Here is a 19,181-nt window from a genome sequence, read left to right on the forward strand (position 1 = left end):
CTCCGCAGGCGGAAATCCACTGAAATTGAACCGTCTGAATATTTTCTCCCCAGCAGGAATATTCCACCGCGGTGTGTAAGCATTCATAAGAACCCACAAAGACAGTTTTTATAAATTCCTGCACGATTGTTTTGGACATGAGTCCGTGCTTGGTGTGAAACAGCTTTTAATCTCTTGCAAATATTTGAGTAAGATCAGATCTGAGAAACGTTGGTATGTTTTCATTCTCTACCACAAAAAGGTGAAGAATTTTATCAACTACATTTTTCAGGAATTACGATGATAAAAGACTTTTGGCGAGTTTTTTACACCAAACAGAAACTGAACTTTTAAGTGAGATGTGAGTCCGTTGGGTTTTACCTTCCGACTGACTCCTCCATGATCCAGATAACTCTTCAGCTTCTCCAGATAAGCAGATGGTGGATTCTTCACTTGAAACCGCTCCTGAAGATGCAGAAACACACACACAAACGCAGATCTTTAATTATATTTGATTGCGGTGCTGCAGTGAGGAGGGCGGGGGGGCCCAGAGGGCAGAGCTCAGCCGGAGTTTCACACCGGCAGTTTGATTACACAGCGTCTCTTATGTAAATGAGTTTGATCTCAACAAGCTTCTAGAGATTATTCTACTGATGGTGAAGCAGTTTATATTCACACACAGTCCAGCTGTTACCGGCCTTTTAACCAAACTATCTATTTAGTCAAAAATGTATCACATTTTGACTTCCATATTTGTGTAATTATAACTAATTAAGATGAGCCGAGAGAGCCACCGTATGATATTGACAGGTGTCCTGTGTCACTCTCCCATCATGCAGCAGGTTGTTATGGACCTCCCTGTGGTTACTACGGTGACGTACAATATTAATGAGCTTCCTCCTGTGTGTGTTTGTGAGGATTGTGGTGGTTTCTGATGTTTGGTATTCACATTGTGTCAGTAAACAGTATTGATTGGCCTACTCTGATTATACTGTACGTCCACCGCACATAAAAACATGATGCGCCGTTAAATGGCTTATTTATTTAAAGTAACCAGAGAGATGATATGCATGAGGGCGGTGAATCCAGAGAGCAGACCCACCTGGTCACAGATCAGGTCCCACTTCTTCTCGTTGTCGTACTGACTGAGGATCTTCACCTTGTCTGGAGGAAGATTCATCGTGTTCTGAAAACAGAGGAGTAAAAAAAGGTAAAATCTGTCTTTCAGATTCAGATAATAAATCAGATAAATGGCCGTTATTTCTCCGGATGGGCATTTTAACTTTAGAGACAATATGACAACAAACAGAGGGGCCTCCTCAGGGGCCCCTATACACCACTATGGAGCCTCCTTCAATAATGCATCACGGCTCCAGTGTGAATTATCATTACCGAACTGTTTGAGTCACTACTGCTGAATCACTCTACGAGTCAGAAGTGACTGGTAATTATCAGCGCTTCGTTAACTCTGCAAGTCTGTTGTCACAACACAATAAAAGTTGTGTTGCTATTGCTGCACCGCGGTGTCACTTATCTTCAGTGGTAGCACATTACGAGATAGATGCAGGATGTTACTAAAAAACAATGTAGTGACGGAAACAAAAATAATCCCTCTCAATCATCACTTATATCACCCTGTAATTTTTTTTTTTCTTTGTATTTTGTTGAGTTCGGGACATTTCTTGGCGTCAACAAACAGCCTTTCTGCCTTTCTTTTTATTTATTTATTTTTCCTTTCCTTCTTGGTAACGTCATGTTATGTGTGTGAACATAAATGTATAATTTCAACAAAAAAAAAATGCGAAAAAAAAAATTAATTAAAAGTAAATGAATAAATAAAATAAATACAAAAATTTAAATAAATGAATTAAGTAATTAAAAAAATAAAGTAAATAAATAAATACAACAAATAAAAGGTAAATCAAATAAATAAAATAAAATAAACAAATTTAAAAAAAAAAAAATCACAAAGTACACAAAACCTCTTCTGTGGTAGTTGCCCACGTGGGGATGTAATAGCTAATAACAGCTCGCAGAGTGTGTTCAGGTCATCAAATACCGCCACTTCGTCACACCCCTTCGTCACACCCCCTTGGTCACACCCCTTGGTCACACCCCTTGGCATCTGATACCGAGGCAAAAATCCCCCTTTAGCTGGTGTGCTGAGCCACCAAGCAGCAACCTCCAGTGCTGAGAAATGAAGCCAAGTGCCTTGAACGGACACTAGATGCTCCAAAAGCAAGTCAATCCCCATAGACACCTCCATGTTAAAATCCACCCATGATCCACCTTCCTGCAGGGTCGTGCGGAGTTGTGGGTCTGTTTAGTCGTGTTTTAGAATATAAAACGCCGTGAAACAATCAGAAAATTACGTTTTATTTCTCCGATTCACTGCTTTGTTCTCACTAACGCCGCTCCCTCTCTTCATTCACTCTATAGTTTGCTCGACCACTGCTTCTCTCTCTCTCTCAACTTTGAATGCTGTGTGTTTACAAACAGCAACCGACAAACATATTATACTTTTAAGAATAATAAGCTACAAATTAGAAATGTTGCTTTGAGTGCTTTATCTCTAAAGTCAGAGTTTGTTTTTAAAAAACACAAGTTGATCCTGAACTTTGATAAGAACGCACGCCAGCAAACGGCTCATCCTAAACTCTCGTCAGCTGATGTGGTCAACGACAACAAGTTTACTTCTGAGAAGTCCTGATAAAAAGATTATCACCACACACAAATCAACACACGCGTTGTGGTGACCCAAATAACAAACAGACTCCAGCACTCAGAAATAAACCGATAATAACCCGCACATGAAACTGGGCTAATCGACAGGAGACACCCACTCGAGGATGCTTAAACGCTACATATCCTCCTCATATCTTATCTGTTTCTGCTCGTTGTCTGCCGTCGCACCTCCTGCTCTCGTCTTAGCTGAAGCTGAGCGACTCCATCACAAGGTCAGTGAGAGCGAGGAGTCATCGACACTGACTCAGTCTGCTGACGAATGTCCAGCAGTGATTTTACCTCCGGGCCTCAGAGCGCAGAGATAAGCCCCAGCTGAACCACATCAGGGTCATATAATTATACAATCATTATACATTGTTGGGGGGTTTTAGAGACACTTATTTTATTCATTCCTGAGCTAAAAGCTGAGGCCGTCTAAATACTAAAACACATGGAAAGTTACTGTGTAGACATCATGCGTGCAGTGCTGAAAAACAGGGGCACAGCAAATCCCACATAGTGCAGTAAATCAATGGTGATGTAAGGCTGGATGTGAATCTGATAAATCAGGCCTGATGATCAATACGTGCTGGTTATATATTTGACCTGCTGGATCACTCAGAAAAACAACCTTAGTTTACTTTTAGAGAGAAGATTTAAAGCCCCTACAGTATTCCTCTATAATATTAAATAATCATGAGGGACTGTCATCTTTTGAAAAATATCTTAAGGTTTTATTTATGAAAAGATTAACACTCAAAAACTCAGCTAATCTGTTTCATCAGGACTGTGTGGATGTGGCTCGACCAGATTTGACTATCAGTGACCCAACAACCCACCAACTATCAGCAGATTTTAACCACGTCTACGAGAATATGGCCACATTTATCCCGCTTATTACACAGCTACTTACTTAACAAATCAATCATTTGACAGAAAAAACGGTCCGCCAGAGTTCGACATCAGAACTGCGCCCATAGCAACGGTCTGTTATAAAGAAATAGCAGACCGTAGAACGCCGTGCTTGACCAATCAAAATCGAGTATTCAACAAAGCCGTATAATAACATGTTGTAAAATATGTAAGGATGTCGAAACTTCGGTATCAAGTCGATGCCAAAATTCTCTTTCTACAGTTCTGCAGGTATCATAGGTACCGGGGATTAGGGCTCAAGACTAACAGCGTCGGGACGATAGAAAATGTGTTTTGGGACGCAGTAAACGTCCAGGGAACGCACACTACTTTTTCCCTGATGATGCTACATTGTGAACAACAAATCCACGCTGTAATCGGCAGGACTAAAGCTAGTTAACGTTAGCTGTTAGCAGTTAACTCTTTGCTGCTTACCGGCTGCTAACAGCTAACGTTAACTAGCTTTAGTCCTGCCGATTTCAACATGGGAGGTGCCACCGATTTACATTATGATGCGTTCAGGCTCTATTCAGTAAAAATGAGTATAAGCTAAATTTTAACTTCATCATGATGTGTTCAAATGTAATCATGTAAAATGTAGTTTTTGGCAAGAAACTTGAATAAATCCAGTTGTTTGAAGGAATCAGATTATACATCAGAAATTGTTTGTCCAATTAATACAAAACATACAATATACATTTTATAACAATTTTGAACCACGAGTATAAAACTATTTAGAGATTACTCCATTCGGAACTGGTGACACCAGCTCCGAACGTGCATGGGCCTGCCGCAAATTTGGCCCTAAATCAATAGAGAGAGAGAGTTTGTCCCAACATCACCAAACTTACTGGATATTTTTAATTAAGCTGTTGAAACATGTCCCCAAAATGTCAAGAAATATGACTGGCAGGACTTTGAGTAAGCAATTACTGAAAGGCTGCATACATTGTAATGATGAAACAAGGGTTTGATTGGTCTCACTGCTTCTTTATACAGAATTAAACCAGCTGAAGTGACTTGAAGTGCTCGCGGCTTTGATTTTGGCAATTCAGCTGCTTCCTTCTGTTGAGTGAAAAAAGGCTTGAACCCGCGAACTTCCGCTTGCGCCTGTAATTTTTACTTTAGTTTTTTATCGTGGTATCAAATCGGTATCGAGAATCATGGAATTTCACTGGTATTGGTATCGACTACTATATTTCTGGTATCGTGACATGCTTCATGTGTTGCTCTGAAAATGTTTTAACATGAACTATTACACAAACAAATCACCAGGAAGAGTTCACGTCAGCATCTAATCAGATAATCACATCAATCACTGGTGTGTTGTTGAGAAGGACTGAGCCACTCTACTGTAGTCGGGTCACAAACGTAAAATATGAGGGAACACAGTCATCAAGTTTAATATTTTAATGAGTGTAATTTTCATCTCTAGCATGCTGATGGCCGTGTGATCATTTTATACACACTGTGTTAAGTGTGAAAGCGTGTTGTCACGCTCTCTCCATGACAACCTGCACAATAACGGCCTCAGTGTGATCAAGGCTTACAAATCCCTCCAACTCTGCTTCAACTATGCTGGTTTAAATGGCATTAAAGAGTAAAACCAGTGATCTTTACACCTGCTATTAGCTATGCATGCTGAGTGACTGGACAGGAACCACACGAGAGGTTAAAACAACAAACTCAACCTGGCAGCGGGAAGACGATGTGTTGAATCCAGCAGACTGAACTGGGACATTTCTTTATGTGTCGCTGAACGATGCATAGTGATGCATTTCTGCCTTCATCAACATGCTGACTGTCCCAAAAGGACGGATCAATGGAATCATCATGTGAACAGAAACGAGCTGCGTCTGCAGCAGCGGCTGAATAATCACCGCTGAATAAATCAGTGTTCCTCTCCCTGTGTCTCCGTCTCACACGGTACAACGCTGGGTCTGTTTCACGTGGAATCTGATTAAACTGCATCGCATCTAATCACATTAAAACACATTTCTCAATCAATACATTTATTTGACAGGAAATAGCTTAGAGTGGTTATGATTTGCCACCATTGCTAAATGCAGTGTAATATTCATTTATAAAATGCCAGGTTGCTTAGTGATGGAGAACGAGCGAGCTTACCATTGTCTTATTAAAAAGATGCAGAAACACCACATGCACAAAAGTCAACCCAGAAAGAGTTTGCGGAAACGTCAAATGCCAAAACATTTTCTGGCATTTGACGTTTCCGCAAACGACGGATACGTTGAATGTTAACGTTTCTGAACCAACGAAATACGTTTCATATCAGCCTCGTATCACACTTGCAGAAACGTAATGCCATGTGGTTAACGTTGTGAAATGATTGGTTAGAAAAAAGATCATGGTTTGTGTTCAAATAATAACGTACAACATAACAATTAGGGCTGGGACGATACACCTATCTCCCGATACTATCACGGCTCAGTTCTCTTTATCCATCCATGGTCAGCTCCGTCGGGGCCGTTTGAATGCATTTAACATAAATGTCAGTATCTGGGTGCTCTACAGTCGTAGCGTCGGCCCATTTGACCACGGAGATGAGAGTGATGGCCGGCTCAACCGCAACGTTACCGCGATACGATAACGTTTCCTGTCCGTGACAGAGTTAGCATGCAGCTTTAGCCGTGATGTCTAGCTCTGCTTTTCCTGTCAATGTGTGAAACCCAAAGTGTTTCCATCCTTTACTGGATGTGTAGTGTTTACCACGCTGGATTTAACATGTGGGGGTGCAGGTCGTATCCACGCAGACCCTCCACCGTTTTCTACTCTCTCGTTTTGGCTCGCTGTGGTTTGTTTTGGTTGACGGATACGGAACAGATATGACGTCATGTTACTCAGACTACAACAATAAAAGCAGTAACTTCCTTCTACCTCCACGTAGACTCAAATGAAGCACATATATCGATCTGGCATTAAAAAATCGATTTAAAAAAATTGCGATACATATGTGAATCGATTTTTTTCCTTTTAGTTCAGGAAATAACTACATGGTTGAGCTTAAAACTGCTATGTTTGTAGAGTGAAAATGACACTGAACGTTGTGAACACGGGACACAAACGTTGTTATCATCATCCCAAAGGTGTTGGACGGGGTTGAGGTCAGGGCTCTGTGCAGGCCAGTCAAGTTCACATCAAACTGGGAGAAACCAGTCAAGATACAGCTTTAAGGTCATTTTGTAGAGATAATGTCACTTAAATTCTGTTCATTCTGCTCTCAGTTTGAAACTTATAATAAACCTAACCAGCTAAAAGTGCAGATCTGCTTATAAGTGAGTAAGTGTTGGGCCTCCTCTCTGTGCCTGTAAATACAGTACACAAATCCACAGATGTACATTTACAATTCCACCCACTGCCGCATTCCCAGTTGGGAAATATGCAAAGTGTTATGTAAAACACTGGGGGGAAAAGTGCTCCACGTAAAAATTTGGATGTAACTCAAACCAGCGTTCGAACACTGGCATCCTTCATCGGAGTCACATCCAGCGGCGCTGTGCAGATTTCTGTTGCTTTCATATTGATTCAGTCTGAAAACACTACAGTGGCATCAGACATCCATCACAGAATGAATAAAGCATCAATAAAAGCTGCTCACAAAGAACCCCACTGGCTTTTAACACATGCTCACATGCAAATGTACATGTGAGCATGGCACGCACATCCTCCTCCCTCCGAATCCACACCTCTGAGGGGAAGTTGGACACTTTCCGTCCCTCTTCGAGCCTCTGCAGAATGAGACCAGTGACAGTTTGCAGCCCACAGCCGGCCGGTTTAATATGCAGACCGAGTATCTTCTCCATTTAGCTCAGGAGATTTGCTATGCAGACTCAGCAGAAGGCGGTCGGTGGAGGAGATGATCTATATTTGGTGGTGATACAATGGTGATGTAGCAAAAAGCACAGTGGGAATGTGTTCGGCACCGGGTAGGGAGGAGGAATAACTTTAGATGCAGCAGGATACAGTTAAAGTGCTGCAGAGTGACGCCTGTTTGCTTTATTTTTTTGCACATGAAAGACTGAACACATTCACACACGACTGCAGCTACAAGCAAGAAAAACCTGCAGCAGTTGGCACAAGACGTATGCTGTTGTCACATTAATTCATTGCAGTGGTCATCCCACGACCCACCACAGCCTACACACACACACACACACACACACACACACAAACACATCATTCCACTGCAACACATACTGAATTTACTGTCTGCACAAACTGTGTGCACTGAAATTATAAACATTATGCAAACACCTTTCTCCATGCAAAACAAGAGACAAGAATAGAAGCATTATCTGTATTAGATGAGGAGATATCGTAAACCTTCCACTAAACAAACAGCTGTGTTTCAAACTAGAATCAGACATGTATTATAAGTATTTAATCCTCTTATCAACATGGGAGTGGACAAATATGCTGCTTTATGCAAATGTATGTATGTATTTATTATTGTAAATCAATTAACAACACAAAACAATGACAGATATTGATCCAGAAACCCTCACAGGTACTGCATTCAGCATAAAACAATATGCTCCAATCATAACATGGCAAACTGCAGCCCAACAGGCAACAACAGCTGTCAGTGTGTCAGTGTGCTGACTTGACTATGATTTGCCCCAAACTGCATGTGATTATCATAAAGTGGGCATGTCTGTAAAGGGGAGACTCGTGGGTACCCATAGAACCCATTTGCATTCACATATCTGAAGGTCAGAGGTCAAGGGACCCCTTTGAAAAAAGCCATTACAGTTTTTCTTCGCCAAAATGTAGCGAAAGTTTGGAGCGTTATTTAACCTCTGTCCGGACATGCTAGTATGACATGGTTGGTACCGATGTACTCTTTAGGTTTTTAGTTTCATATGATGCCAGTATCTTCACTCTAGCTGTAAAACTGAGCCCACTACATCCTAAAATTGCAGGTTACGTTAATGCGTTAAAGAAATTAGTGGCGTTAAAACAAATTTGCGTTATTATCAGGTTAACTTAGACAGCTCTAGTCTAAACCTCTTAGTCCCAATCGAGAGAAATCTCAATGTTACAACATACAAAGATATTTATTTAGACAATAGTGAGCTTCAAACTTTGTACCAACAGTTTGTGTTTGTCTCTTTCCTATTTCAACACAAAGTCAGCACCATAAAGAAATGATTTTCCCAGTTTGGTGAGGAAGAACTTTCCTGGTTTGCACAGAGTCCTGACCTCAACCTCATCCAACACCGACTGGACCCAGACCTGATCACCAACATGAACAGTTTTTGAATAAGATGTTCACATGTGAAGGTAATGTTCAGGTGTCCATATACTTTTGGCCATGTGCTGTAGCGAATTTCAGCTCCACATGACACACACATGCTTTTTATTTTTAGGGCAGAATGTGTGGAAATATAAAAATTATTGAAAATATAATTGAACGGTTGAATGAAACGTCTGAAAACATTTAAATAATTCGAAAATTTCAGACTTTCACAGAGTACAGTTCAGAGATTTCATATTGAAAAAAAACAAAACATTGGCTCTTGAGCAGAGATCATTAGAGTTCTGGTTTTGCTCTAACTGGGAGTGTTTTATGCTCACACATTGATTGATTGAAGAGCCTCAGCGGACGGGAGCAGCATTTATCAGGGATTTAGTTGATTGCCATTCACCTTCAGGAGGGTAAGAAGGAAGGTTGGTCCACTCACAGGAAACCTCAGGTCTGTTTATGTTTCAGGCTCAAACCAAATCACAGATCAGCTGTCACACATCATTACACACCCCAGACGCTCCGACGATAAGACAACAGGAATGCGGTTCATCATGCAGCAGGTCGTCAGGCCACATGTTGAACATAGCGGTGTTGTCAGACTCTAAACTGTCTCTCCATTGTTTTTTTTCTGTCACCGCAACGGCATGAGGAGGTCAATTTGTCAGCGCACATGTTGTCATAAACAGGAGACAACTAACAGCTCAGTGAGGGAAGTCATGAAGAGGAAATCTAGTTAAGGTCGAGGAATGCTGGTCGCTGGTGACTCTGAGTCGCTGGGAAGGCCGAGCTATATAAAATAAGCCTTTTCTTCTATCTAGCATGATATCTTCTTTATTACAGACACCTTACAGCAGCATTAAGCTCACTGCATGGTCTGCTGGAGGGACAATGAAGGGGGGGGAGTCAAATCTGTTTACAATTTAATAAAAAGGAGCAACTAAACTTTACTTTTTCTTCATCACAGATTCATAATCTGCTTAGAAATAGGGCTGTCTTAGTTAACACGATAACACAAATTAGTTTTAGAGTGAAGAAACTGGCATCATATTGTAACTTCTTACACGTATGAATCAATCCGGGTCGGTGTCCCGTGCGTGCTCGCGTGTGGCTACACTGTTCAGACTCAGACTCCAACACAAACTACACGGAAGCACCAAAACCTCAAAGTTCTATCTAGTGAAGCCCGTCTGTTAAACAGTGTTGGCCGCGGTCGGAGGACGCGGGGGAGACCGTAGCTTTGGTCTCCAGGACCGGAGTCTCTGCTGTACTCTGCTCCTCTGCCTGCCTTCACTCACACACCACGCTCGTTCTCGCTATTTCGCTCTGCTCTCACGTGCATGCTGCTCACTCCACACTGCAGAAGAGTTAGTTTAGCTCTGAGAATATCTAGTGAATGTTCAGTGGACGTTTGTGCAGAAATAAATGCTGCAGCTCCTCCAGACCAACAGAGGTTTCCCGTGTCTTGTGAAGTGACGGGGCTCCGCAGAGAGAAACGTTACCGTCTCCGACCAAAACTCCGGTGTCTCCCCTGTTCCCTCCGGCCGCGGTCGGGAGGCTGAGGCAGGAAAAGCCAACACTAGGATCAGCATTGATTCATGGAGAGACCTTCGTCTGGTCAGCTAACATTACTGCCAAGCAGCTGAAATATAGAGTGATATTGTGCTTTTAGCTGGCGTGTGTCTCCTCACTGTTTTGACCGATGCTCCTTCATGTCTATGTAGAGCGAGCACAAGCGCGAGCAACAGGACGCTGACTTTCGTTGACTTAACGGCCACAGGTGTCGCTGTTAACAAGCATTTCTGATTCTTACAAACAGTTCCTTTAAGAGTGATTCTTTATAAACTAGGTATTCTAAGCTGAATCAGTGATGAAGAAAAAGCAAAGTTTCGTTGCTCCTTCTATTAAACTGTAAACAGATCTGCCCCCCCCATCATTCTTCCTCCAGCAGACCATGCAGTGAGCCTAATGCTGCAGTAAGCTCCAGCATAAAGGACCTCTTATGTATCTTTCCACAGTGGCATTGTGTACCTGGCACTGTGATAAGCTGGTCCTGAGGACGTGCACATTTCCAACATATTCCAAATTCTTTGTTTCTTTGCACTCTTTTCTTCTGTGTGAGGCGCTGACGTGCGCTGCCCTGACCTGCTGCACAGAGTGACAACTCACCAGCACGGCACCAAAGCGTCGCTCCAGCTCTTCTTCAGGTGGCATTGGGAGTTTCAGCCCCGCCGTTGGTTTCTGGGGGCCCGTGGGGCCCGGAGGAGCCGCCGCCGCCGCCGCCGCCTTGCCCTCCTTCCCCTGGGGTACCTCCATGCTTCCTGCTGCGTTTCCCATGATTCTAAATACAATAGATCCAAAAAATACAAAACAAATCTGCTCCCAAAAACCTGCCTCAGCTACAAAATCTAGTTAATAAAAGTTAAGTGTGAGGCGCTGTGAGGCCGGTGACCTTTCGTTATTTCCATGACCCCGGGCTGTTGACTCATGCTGAAGCACCACTCAATACTGGTCCATATTCTCAAACAAGGAGAAAGCGGTGGGATGAAATCCACCCCTGCCTCTGAATGAGGTCCTGATGCATTATGAAACCCTAGGAAGAGGGAAGGGGATATCCTGAGAGTGACAGACAGAGTGACAGCTGAACCAGTGAAAGAGAAAAGGGGGAGGAGATAGAGTTCAGAGCCTGGACAGCACAGGACGAGGCTGAAGAAGAAATGAGGATTAACCAGGAAAAAGGTATCACTTCTGTGTTTCCCCTTCTGCACAGGTGGGGAGAAAACTCTGGAGGAAACTACTCCACAAGCTGCAGTGCTGTCGGGCGAGGAGACTTAGTTGGGCTTGCCGGCAGTCTGAGAGAGTCCTCCATCTGCTGTTGGATGCTGGGAGTCTCTGGGCCTCTGATCTCCATGTCCAGAAGAAAAAAGAGGGAAAGAGGGAAAAGGCAGAGATCCAGCAGGCAGCCACTCAGTCTATCTGAAGCAGAGAGAGACGGACGGATGGTGGAGGCTCCAGTCCTCACAGCAGAGAGCAGGACAGAGCCGAGGCTCTGGGTCCTAATGCCTCTCTGTACAAAGAAGGCACATGTTTCCTCAGTAACCTACACAAAGCTATAGACTCACAAACTGTTCAGATTAGGGCTGTCAATCAATTTAAATATTCAATTAATCGCACATTTATCTGTTCAAAATGAACCTTAAAGGGAGATTTGTTAAGTATTTAATCCTCTTATCAACATCGGAGTGGACAAATATGCTGCTTTATGTAAATGTGTGTATATATTTATTATTGGAAATCAATTAACAACACAGAACAATGACAGATATTGATCCAGAAACCCTCACAGGTACTGCATTTAGCATAAAACAATATGCTCAAATCATAACATGGCAAACTGCAGCCCAACAGGCAACAACAGCTGTCAGTGTGTCAGTGTGCTGACTTGACTATGACTTGCCCCAAACTGCATGTGATTATCATAAAGTGGGCATGTCTGTAAAGGGGAGACTCGTGGGTACCCATAGAACCCATTTACATTCACTGATCTGGAGGTCAGAGGTCAAGGGACCCCTTTGAAAATGGCCTTGACAGTTTTTTCTCGCCAAAATTTAGCGCAAGTTTGGAGCGTTATTTAACCTCCGTCCCGACACGCTAGTATGACATGGTTGGTACCGATGGATTCATTAGGTTTTCTAGTTTCATATTATTTCTCCGCAAGTGTGAGAGCAAGGTGGACAAAACCTGACAATAACTTTAGTTTGTGTTGTTATCTTATAATGACTAATAAATAAAACAATGTGTATAGGGTTTTAACATTCTCCTTTATTACCATGAACACACACATTTTGTTTTTAAATATTTAGAGCTACAACGATTAATCGACAACTATTAAATTAATTGCCAACTATTTTGATAATCGATTAATTGGTTTGAGTATTTTTTTTATATTTATTCAAGTTTTTTAAGTCTACATTTTTTTATTCCAGCTTCTTAAATGTGAATATTTTCTGGTCTTTGAGTTGTGGACAAAACAAGACATTTGAGGACGTCATCTTGGGCTTTTGGGAAAATAATCGGATTAATAATCAGATTAATCGACAGTGAAAATAAAAATATTATCCTGTTTAGTAATCTGCATATTTCATTGCTCACTGGGACACTTGAATAAAAAGGTAGACATCATTAATGTTATTAGTAACACCTGTGATTGTTTTACATGATGACAAGTCAAAATATATTTATGTGTTAATATTGTTTGGACTTAATGTTTTGTTATTTGATTATGTGAAGTTATCATACAGGATGCTAGTTTTCATTTAAATAAATTACAAGCTGGAGTTACAGTCAGTAAATGAAAGCAGCAGTAGTAGGAGTCTTTCCAACAAACAGGAAACAAACAGCCGAACGCTGGCAGCTCACAGATCCTACAGTGATTAAAAAGCCTCGTTCATACCAACGCGTTGCGTCATCATAATACCCGGCGTCCAAACAGACCGCCGTTGTGAAGTGGCTGCTAAAGAGGATCACACACACTTAATCGCAGTCATAAATTGTGAGGCGTCGATGACATAAGCGGGCCTCTGTTAGTGTTAATGAGCGTGTTGTTGGCTGCAGAGAGACTGCAGTGTTACTGGAAGGTGGACGAACGCAGACGTTAATAAATGATGAGTGTCACGCTGATACCTGTGTGTCTGGCCACACCTGGTCAGCAGCACACAGGACGTAATGAAGCGTGACACATTCAGAGGAGGAACTGTGTTCACTGGGTTTACAGGAAGTTAGAGAGAAGTGCTGTGTGTTGTGAGGTTTCTATCAGATACTAGAACAAACTGAACTGAGACACGTTTCCAAAACACCGTCACAGAACAAGGCCATGAGGATATAAGGATTGCAATAAGGATTTCCCGCTTGCCTTGGGAAAGTTAAATGCTGCAACGGGCTAGTAACTCTGAGTAACGTGACGTCATATCTGTTCCGTATCCGTCAACCAAAACAAACCGCAGCGAGCCGAAATGAGAAAGTAGAAAACGTTGGAGGGTCAGCGTGGATACAACCTGCACCCTCACATGTTAAATCCAGCGTGGTAAACACTACACATCCAGTAAAGGATGGAAACACTTTAGGTTTCACACATTGACAGGAAAAGCAGAGCTAGACATCACGGATAAAGCTGCATGCTAACTCCGTCACGGACAGGAAATGTTATTGTATGGTGGTAACGTGCGGTGGAGCCAGGCGTCGCTCTCATCTCCGTGGTCAAATGGGCCAACGCTAAAAACTGTAGAGCACCCAGATACTGACATTAATGTTAAATAAAGTCAAACAGAGCTGACGGGACAATGACTGATATATTTGACTTCAGGACATGTCTGACTACATACATGCTGAAAATCTATTTTTTACTGGATCAATTTATATATTTTCCAAAGTAAAAGTCCCTAGAAGTGTGTGATTCATCTTTTTCCCCATGGTCTAGTGTTAAAAAAGTTAAATATCTAAATAAATTGTAATATCAAATCGCAATACAAATTTTGTATCAGTTCAAAATGAACCTTAAAGGGAGATTTGTCAAGTATTTAATCCTCTTATCAACATGGGAGTGGGCAAATATGCTGCTTTATGCAAATGTATGTATATATTTATTATTGTAAATCAATTAACAACACAAAACACTGACAGATATTGATCCAGAAACCCTCACAGGTACTGCATTTAGCATAAAACAATATGCTCAGATCATAACATGGCAAACTGCAGCCCAACAGGCTTACTGTTGAGCTGCTATCTCCCCCTAGAGACTCACTGTAACCCCCTAAAAAAGACTAAAACAGGTCTATTGTGGGGTGAAAAATATCTGCTAACAAAGATTACATTAGGAGATGTACAACTCTGAAACCACTCTGTATTACTGTTACTGTTTTAAAGACATCTCTGCATCACACTGACACCTAGTGGTCAAAACATCACATTACAGCAGGAGAGCTCTGCACTCATTTCATACCTGAAACTCATTTACATTTTCTGTTTTCATTTAAAAACTAGAGATGAAATGGACTCAATGAGAGCATTGCTTATAAAATCATTTGAGTTATTTTGTTATATTATGGTCATAAAGGTAAAACTAACCCGTGGGTGTTTTAAGGATACTTTTCCGTACTAATAAGAGGGTTGTTTTCTCTGCTTTGTGAACTGAATCATCTCTCTGTGCGGTCAAAGGCAAACTGTCCAAATCAAAATGATATATAATCTTTTAGACTTTCTCTAAATGTCTGTGCCAGAGAGACACCTCAGCCCTCTTTCTAAGAAAACCATATACATGTACACAGGATCTGAAATTAACCTTTTTCCTAACCTGCCACTGTGGCGGCAGGTCACTGAACATTTCTACCGGCCACAAATTTTTTTTGTCTGACACTTCTGAAATCTACGTAGAACGCTGAGTCAGTGGTACCAGACGGTAGAATTATGGAATATATCATGTAACCTTAATGCATGACTATATTTGGTAACACTTCATTTTACAGGTCCACAAATTTCATGGTAATTAGGTGATAATTAGCAAGTTACCTATTTGAAATTTCTTTGGAATTTCTGCCAAATTACTCCAATATTTACCTCCAAAACCAAAACTAATAGAAGACACTTCTGATCAGGCACAAATCTCACCATTGTGTGACTTATTGTCTACACAAATGTAACCTGGTAGCTAATGTTTCATGATTCAGGGAGTTTTTTAAAGAAATTATTTGCTAATTATCATCTATTTATCAGCAGACATGTAAAAATAAAGTGAAAATATCAATTAACTTTTTATTCTTTTCCTGGAAATGTACTAAATAAATTACCAGCTATTGGGAAATAGCAAAATATAATTATTAAATAATGTTTATAGTAAAGTAATTTTCAATAAATGTATAGGTAAATATTTGTATAATTTCGCAGTAATTCCAAAAGAAATTTAAAATAGGTAACTTGCTAATTATCACCTAATTACCATGAAATTTGTGGACCTGTAAAATGAAGTGTTACCATATACATATAGAGTGCGCCTGTGTGAGTCGTCTGTTTCCTGTTTGTCTCACACCGTTTCCCCCGATAATGTAAAGTGTCTTTAAGTTCTTTAAAAGCTCTATATAATTTTAATTTATTATTATTATATACATTTATTTAATTGAGGCTTTAGAATTGCTTTGTAAAAAAATAATATTTCTTAGTATAAGGAAAACCTGTCTGCCATGGTGGCAGGTGACCTAAAATTTTCACAACCAACATTGAACCTGTTATTTGACAGGTGGCAGGTGCTAATTTCATTCCCTGTATGTTTACAGTATAAACAGAACGATGTTACAGCATAATCTGAAATTTAAGTGCAGCATAGAGATGTAAATGAGAAAAGCTTTCATACACAACATGTAGTCTACACAAATACTGGTGTGAAATGTATTCTGGTCACCACTACTTCAAATTTCAAGAGACGCATAATAATTAAAATACAGATCTTCAGACAGAAAACTAATTTTAAAAAACTCTAAGGAAACATTTTAAATGCCAATATGTCATAATATTGCTGGTAAGTGTTGGGTGGAAAGACGAGTCTTTAAGTTATTAAATGCATCAAAGTTTTATTTATATATTTATTTATATTATTATATTTTCATTGTAAATATATATCCTTTTAACTTCATGTTTAGCTATTTACCTTAAAGTAATATTATATTATATTGTATATAATATAATATTATATTATATTATATTATAATATTATATTATATATAATATAATGTTATATATAATATAATATATAATATTATATTATATATAATATAATGTTATATATAATATAATATTATATTATATTATATTATATAATATTATATTATTATTGTTTTATACACTGCCATATGTTCAATATGGGGGAAGGTTCTGTGTTGTATGTACAATGTGTTAAATGTATAAAATCAATAAATATATGTTTAAAAAAATTGCATCGAAGTATGAGAGGAGAAAACTACATATCAAAATAAACAATTTATATTTAACAATTGCAGACGAACAAATTCAATAAGTCTCACTATATTATAATAATAGCTTGCGTGCTAATTTGTGATACAAAAAAACGTGAATATAGACCTATGATAATACAAACCTTTGAATTATCTATGATCTATCACTACAACCTATTTAGTTTCTAGTGTTACGTGAGTGTGGAAAGAAGTGTAGTTTAGTTTCTGGGTCAGGGTTTGGGTTTGGTTAGAAACAAGGTCAGGGTGGGTTGAGGTTAAGATTTCAACACTCACTGTTGAACACCTGTTGTTTATAATCCAACAGTACAGACGCTGCTCGCACAGTAATATCAAAATATATATATACATTTGTACTAGGGCTGTCAAAGTTCGCAAATTCATTTTAACACCACAAATTTCTTAAACTTATTAACGCAACTTGCGATTTTTAGGTTGTTTAGGCTCAGTTTTAAAGCTACCCTGAAGATACTGGTATCATATGAAACTAGAAAACATAAAGAATCCATCGGTACCAACCATGTTATGGTTTAAGCATATTTTTAATGCTAATTGCAGTACCTGTGATGACAATATTTGTCATTGTTTTGTGTTGTTAATTGATTTCCAATAATAAATATATACATACATTTGCATAAAGCAAACATATTTGCTCATTTACATACTCTATTTAAAGGTCCCATATTGTAGAAAGTGAGATTTTCATGTCTTTTACATTATAAAGCAAGTTTAAGTGCTATATAAATACTGTTAAACTATTAAAACGTTCAATATACGGAGAAAAACACACAGCCCATATTAAAAAAATTGCGCATTTGAAACAAGCCGTTAGGATTTCTGTCCATTTGTGATGTCACAAATATACAATATTTAGACCATGACATGGTTTTAAACATAAACATTCTAAATGTGTCCCAGTTTATTTCCTGTTGCGGTGTATGTAAATAACATACACAGCTAACAGGAAGTAAACATGGACCCAAGCTGTTGCCTAGCAACGCAATTCCATTGCAATTCCACTGAAATGCACTAAAACGGAGCGTTTCAGACAGAGGGTAAATACAGGCATATTCAGGCAGACAGTATGAGGAAAATAACGTTTTTTTGAACATTACAGCATGTAAACATGTTCTACTAGAAACACAAAATACAAGTATGAACCAGAAAATGAGCATGATATGGGACCTTTAAAGTACATTTTGAACAAAATGTATGATTAATTTGCATTAACTATCTTAATTGACTGACAGCCCTAATTTGTACATGTTAAAATAATAATGTTGAAGATTTTCATCTAAATAAATGTCTGTTAAGTCACTACTGCTGAAGGAGGTAACACAATAGTGATTGAGCCTAAATGCCTTACTGATGAAAGTATTAGTAGTTATATTTATACATTTCCAGTAAACGAGCTGGGCGTCTGTGTCGACATAAACTGAACATTTCCTACTGCTGCAGATTCACATTAAAATCATTTAACTGGTGAAACACGAGTTGACTTTTATTATTAAGTAGTCACAGGAAATGCAAAGTGTTTGTGAGTGAGCTCAATACTGACCAACACGTCTACAAATTAATTTTTGACAGCAGATCAGTTTTAAATATTGTAAAGAGTAATGGAATAATAAGTAGCAGCCACAGCGAGCTGTTAGATGAAGAGCTGCAGGCAACAGGCTGCACTTTGGTCGTGTCTAGACAGGAATTGGCAAATTGCGAAATCTGATTGAAGATCTGCAAAAAACTTGCAAAAACTCAAGATCAATGCCAAAACCTTAACAATCTCACAAGAGTTTCCCTTCTAGATACGACCGCTGCACATCTCCAACCAACTTACTTTCACTGCTCGCCATGAGCAGCATAAAATCAGACCACAGTCGCTCACAGAATGATGGAACGACAATAATTTGTTTTGCTGCCCGAGTATTCGGGGACCGGTATATTAAACCACATTTGCATAGTTTGTAGTTAATATAATTTCTTAATCCCCTGGTCTCGACTGCATATCTCCTATATTTTATTATCCAGCACTACATCACTTTTTGAACTACATTCACATTTTTAATAATCCTGTATCTCAGTTGTTATGCTGCACTATATTCATTTTTAACAGTTTTCTTCATCCCATTGTATTTTTATATCTGGTATATTTTTATACTTTGTACTACTTACTTGTGCCTTTTTACTAATATGTTTTGCACTATGGAAATAAGATTCTAGAAACTTGAATTTCCCTCGGGATCAATAAAGTTACTATCTTATCGATCTGGAGACTCTACCAA

At 39.5% G+C, this 19,181-nt stretch overlaps 1 protein-coding gene across 10 annotated transcripts in view; it reads right to left on the reverse strand.

Moving 5' to 3' along the window:
* Positions 1-19,181, reverse strand: part of LOC119478996 (formin-like protein 1) — a 66,074-nt gene that overhangs the window by 21,793 nt on the left and 25,100 nt on the right. For 4 of the 10 annotated variants that reach the window (XM_037754138.1, XM_037754136.1, XM_037754137.1 and 1 more), the window contains exons 1-3: positions 11,051-11,218; positions 1,082-1,165; positions 361-444 (exon numbers count right to left, since the gene is read on the reverse strand). In XM_037754138.1, coding sequence (XP_037610066.1) covers positions 361-444; positions 1,082-1,165; positions 11,051-11,218 — 336 coding nt within the window. Of the gene's footprint in view, positions 1-360; positions 445-1,081; positions 1,166-11,050; positions 11,787-19,181 lie in introns of those variants that run through there. The other 6 variants (XM_037754131.1, XM_037754135.1, XM_037754134.1 and 3 more) reach the window with 4 other exon arrangements.

Source organism: Sebastes umbrosus, chromosome 20 (assembly GCF_015220745.1).
Source record: "Sebastes umbrosus isolate fSebUmb1 chromosome 20, fSebUmb1.pri, whole genome shotgun sequence".
NCBI lineage: Eukaryota > Metazoa > Chordata > Actinopteri > Perciformes > Sebastidae > Sebastes > Sebastes umbrosus.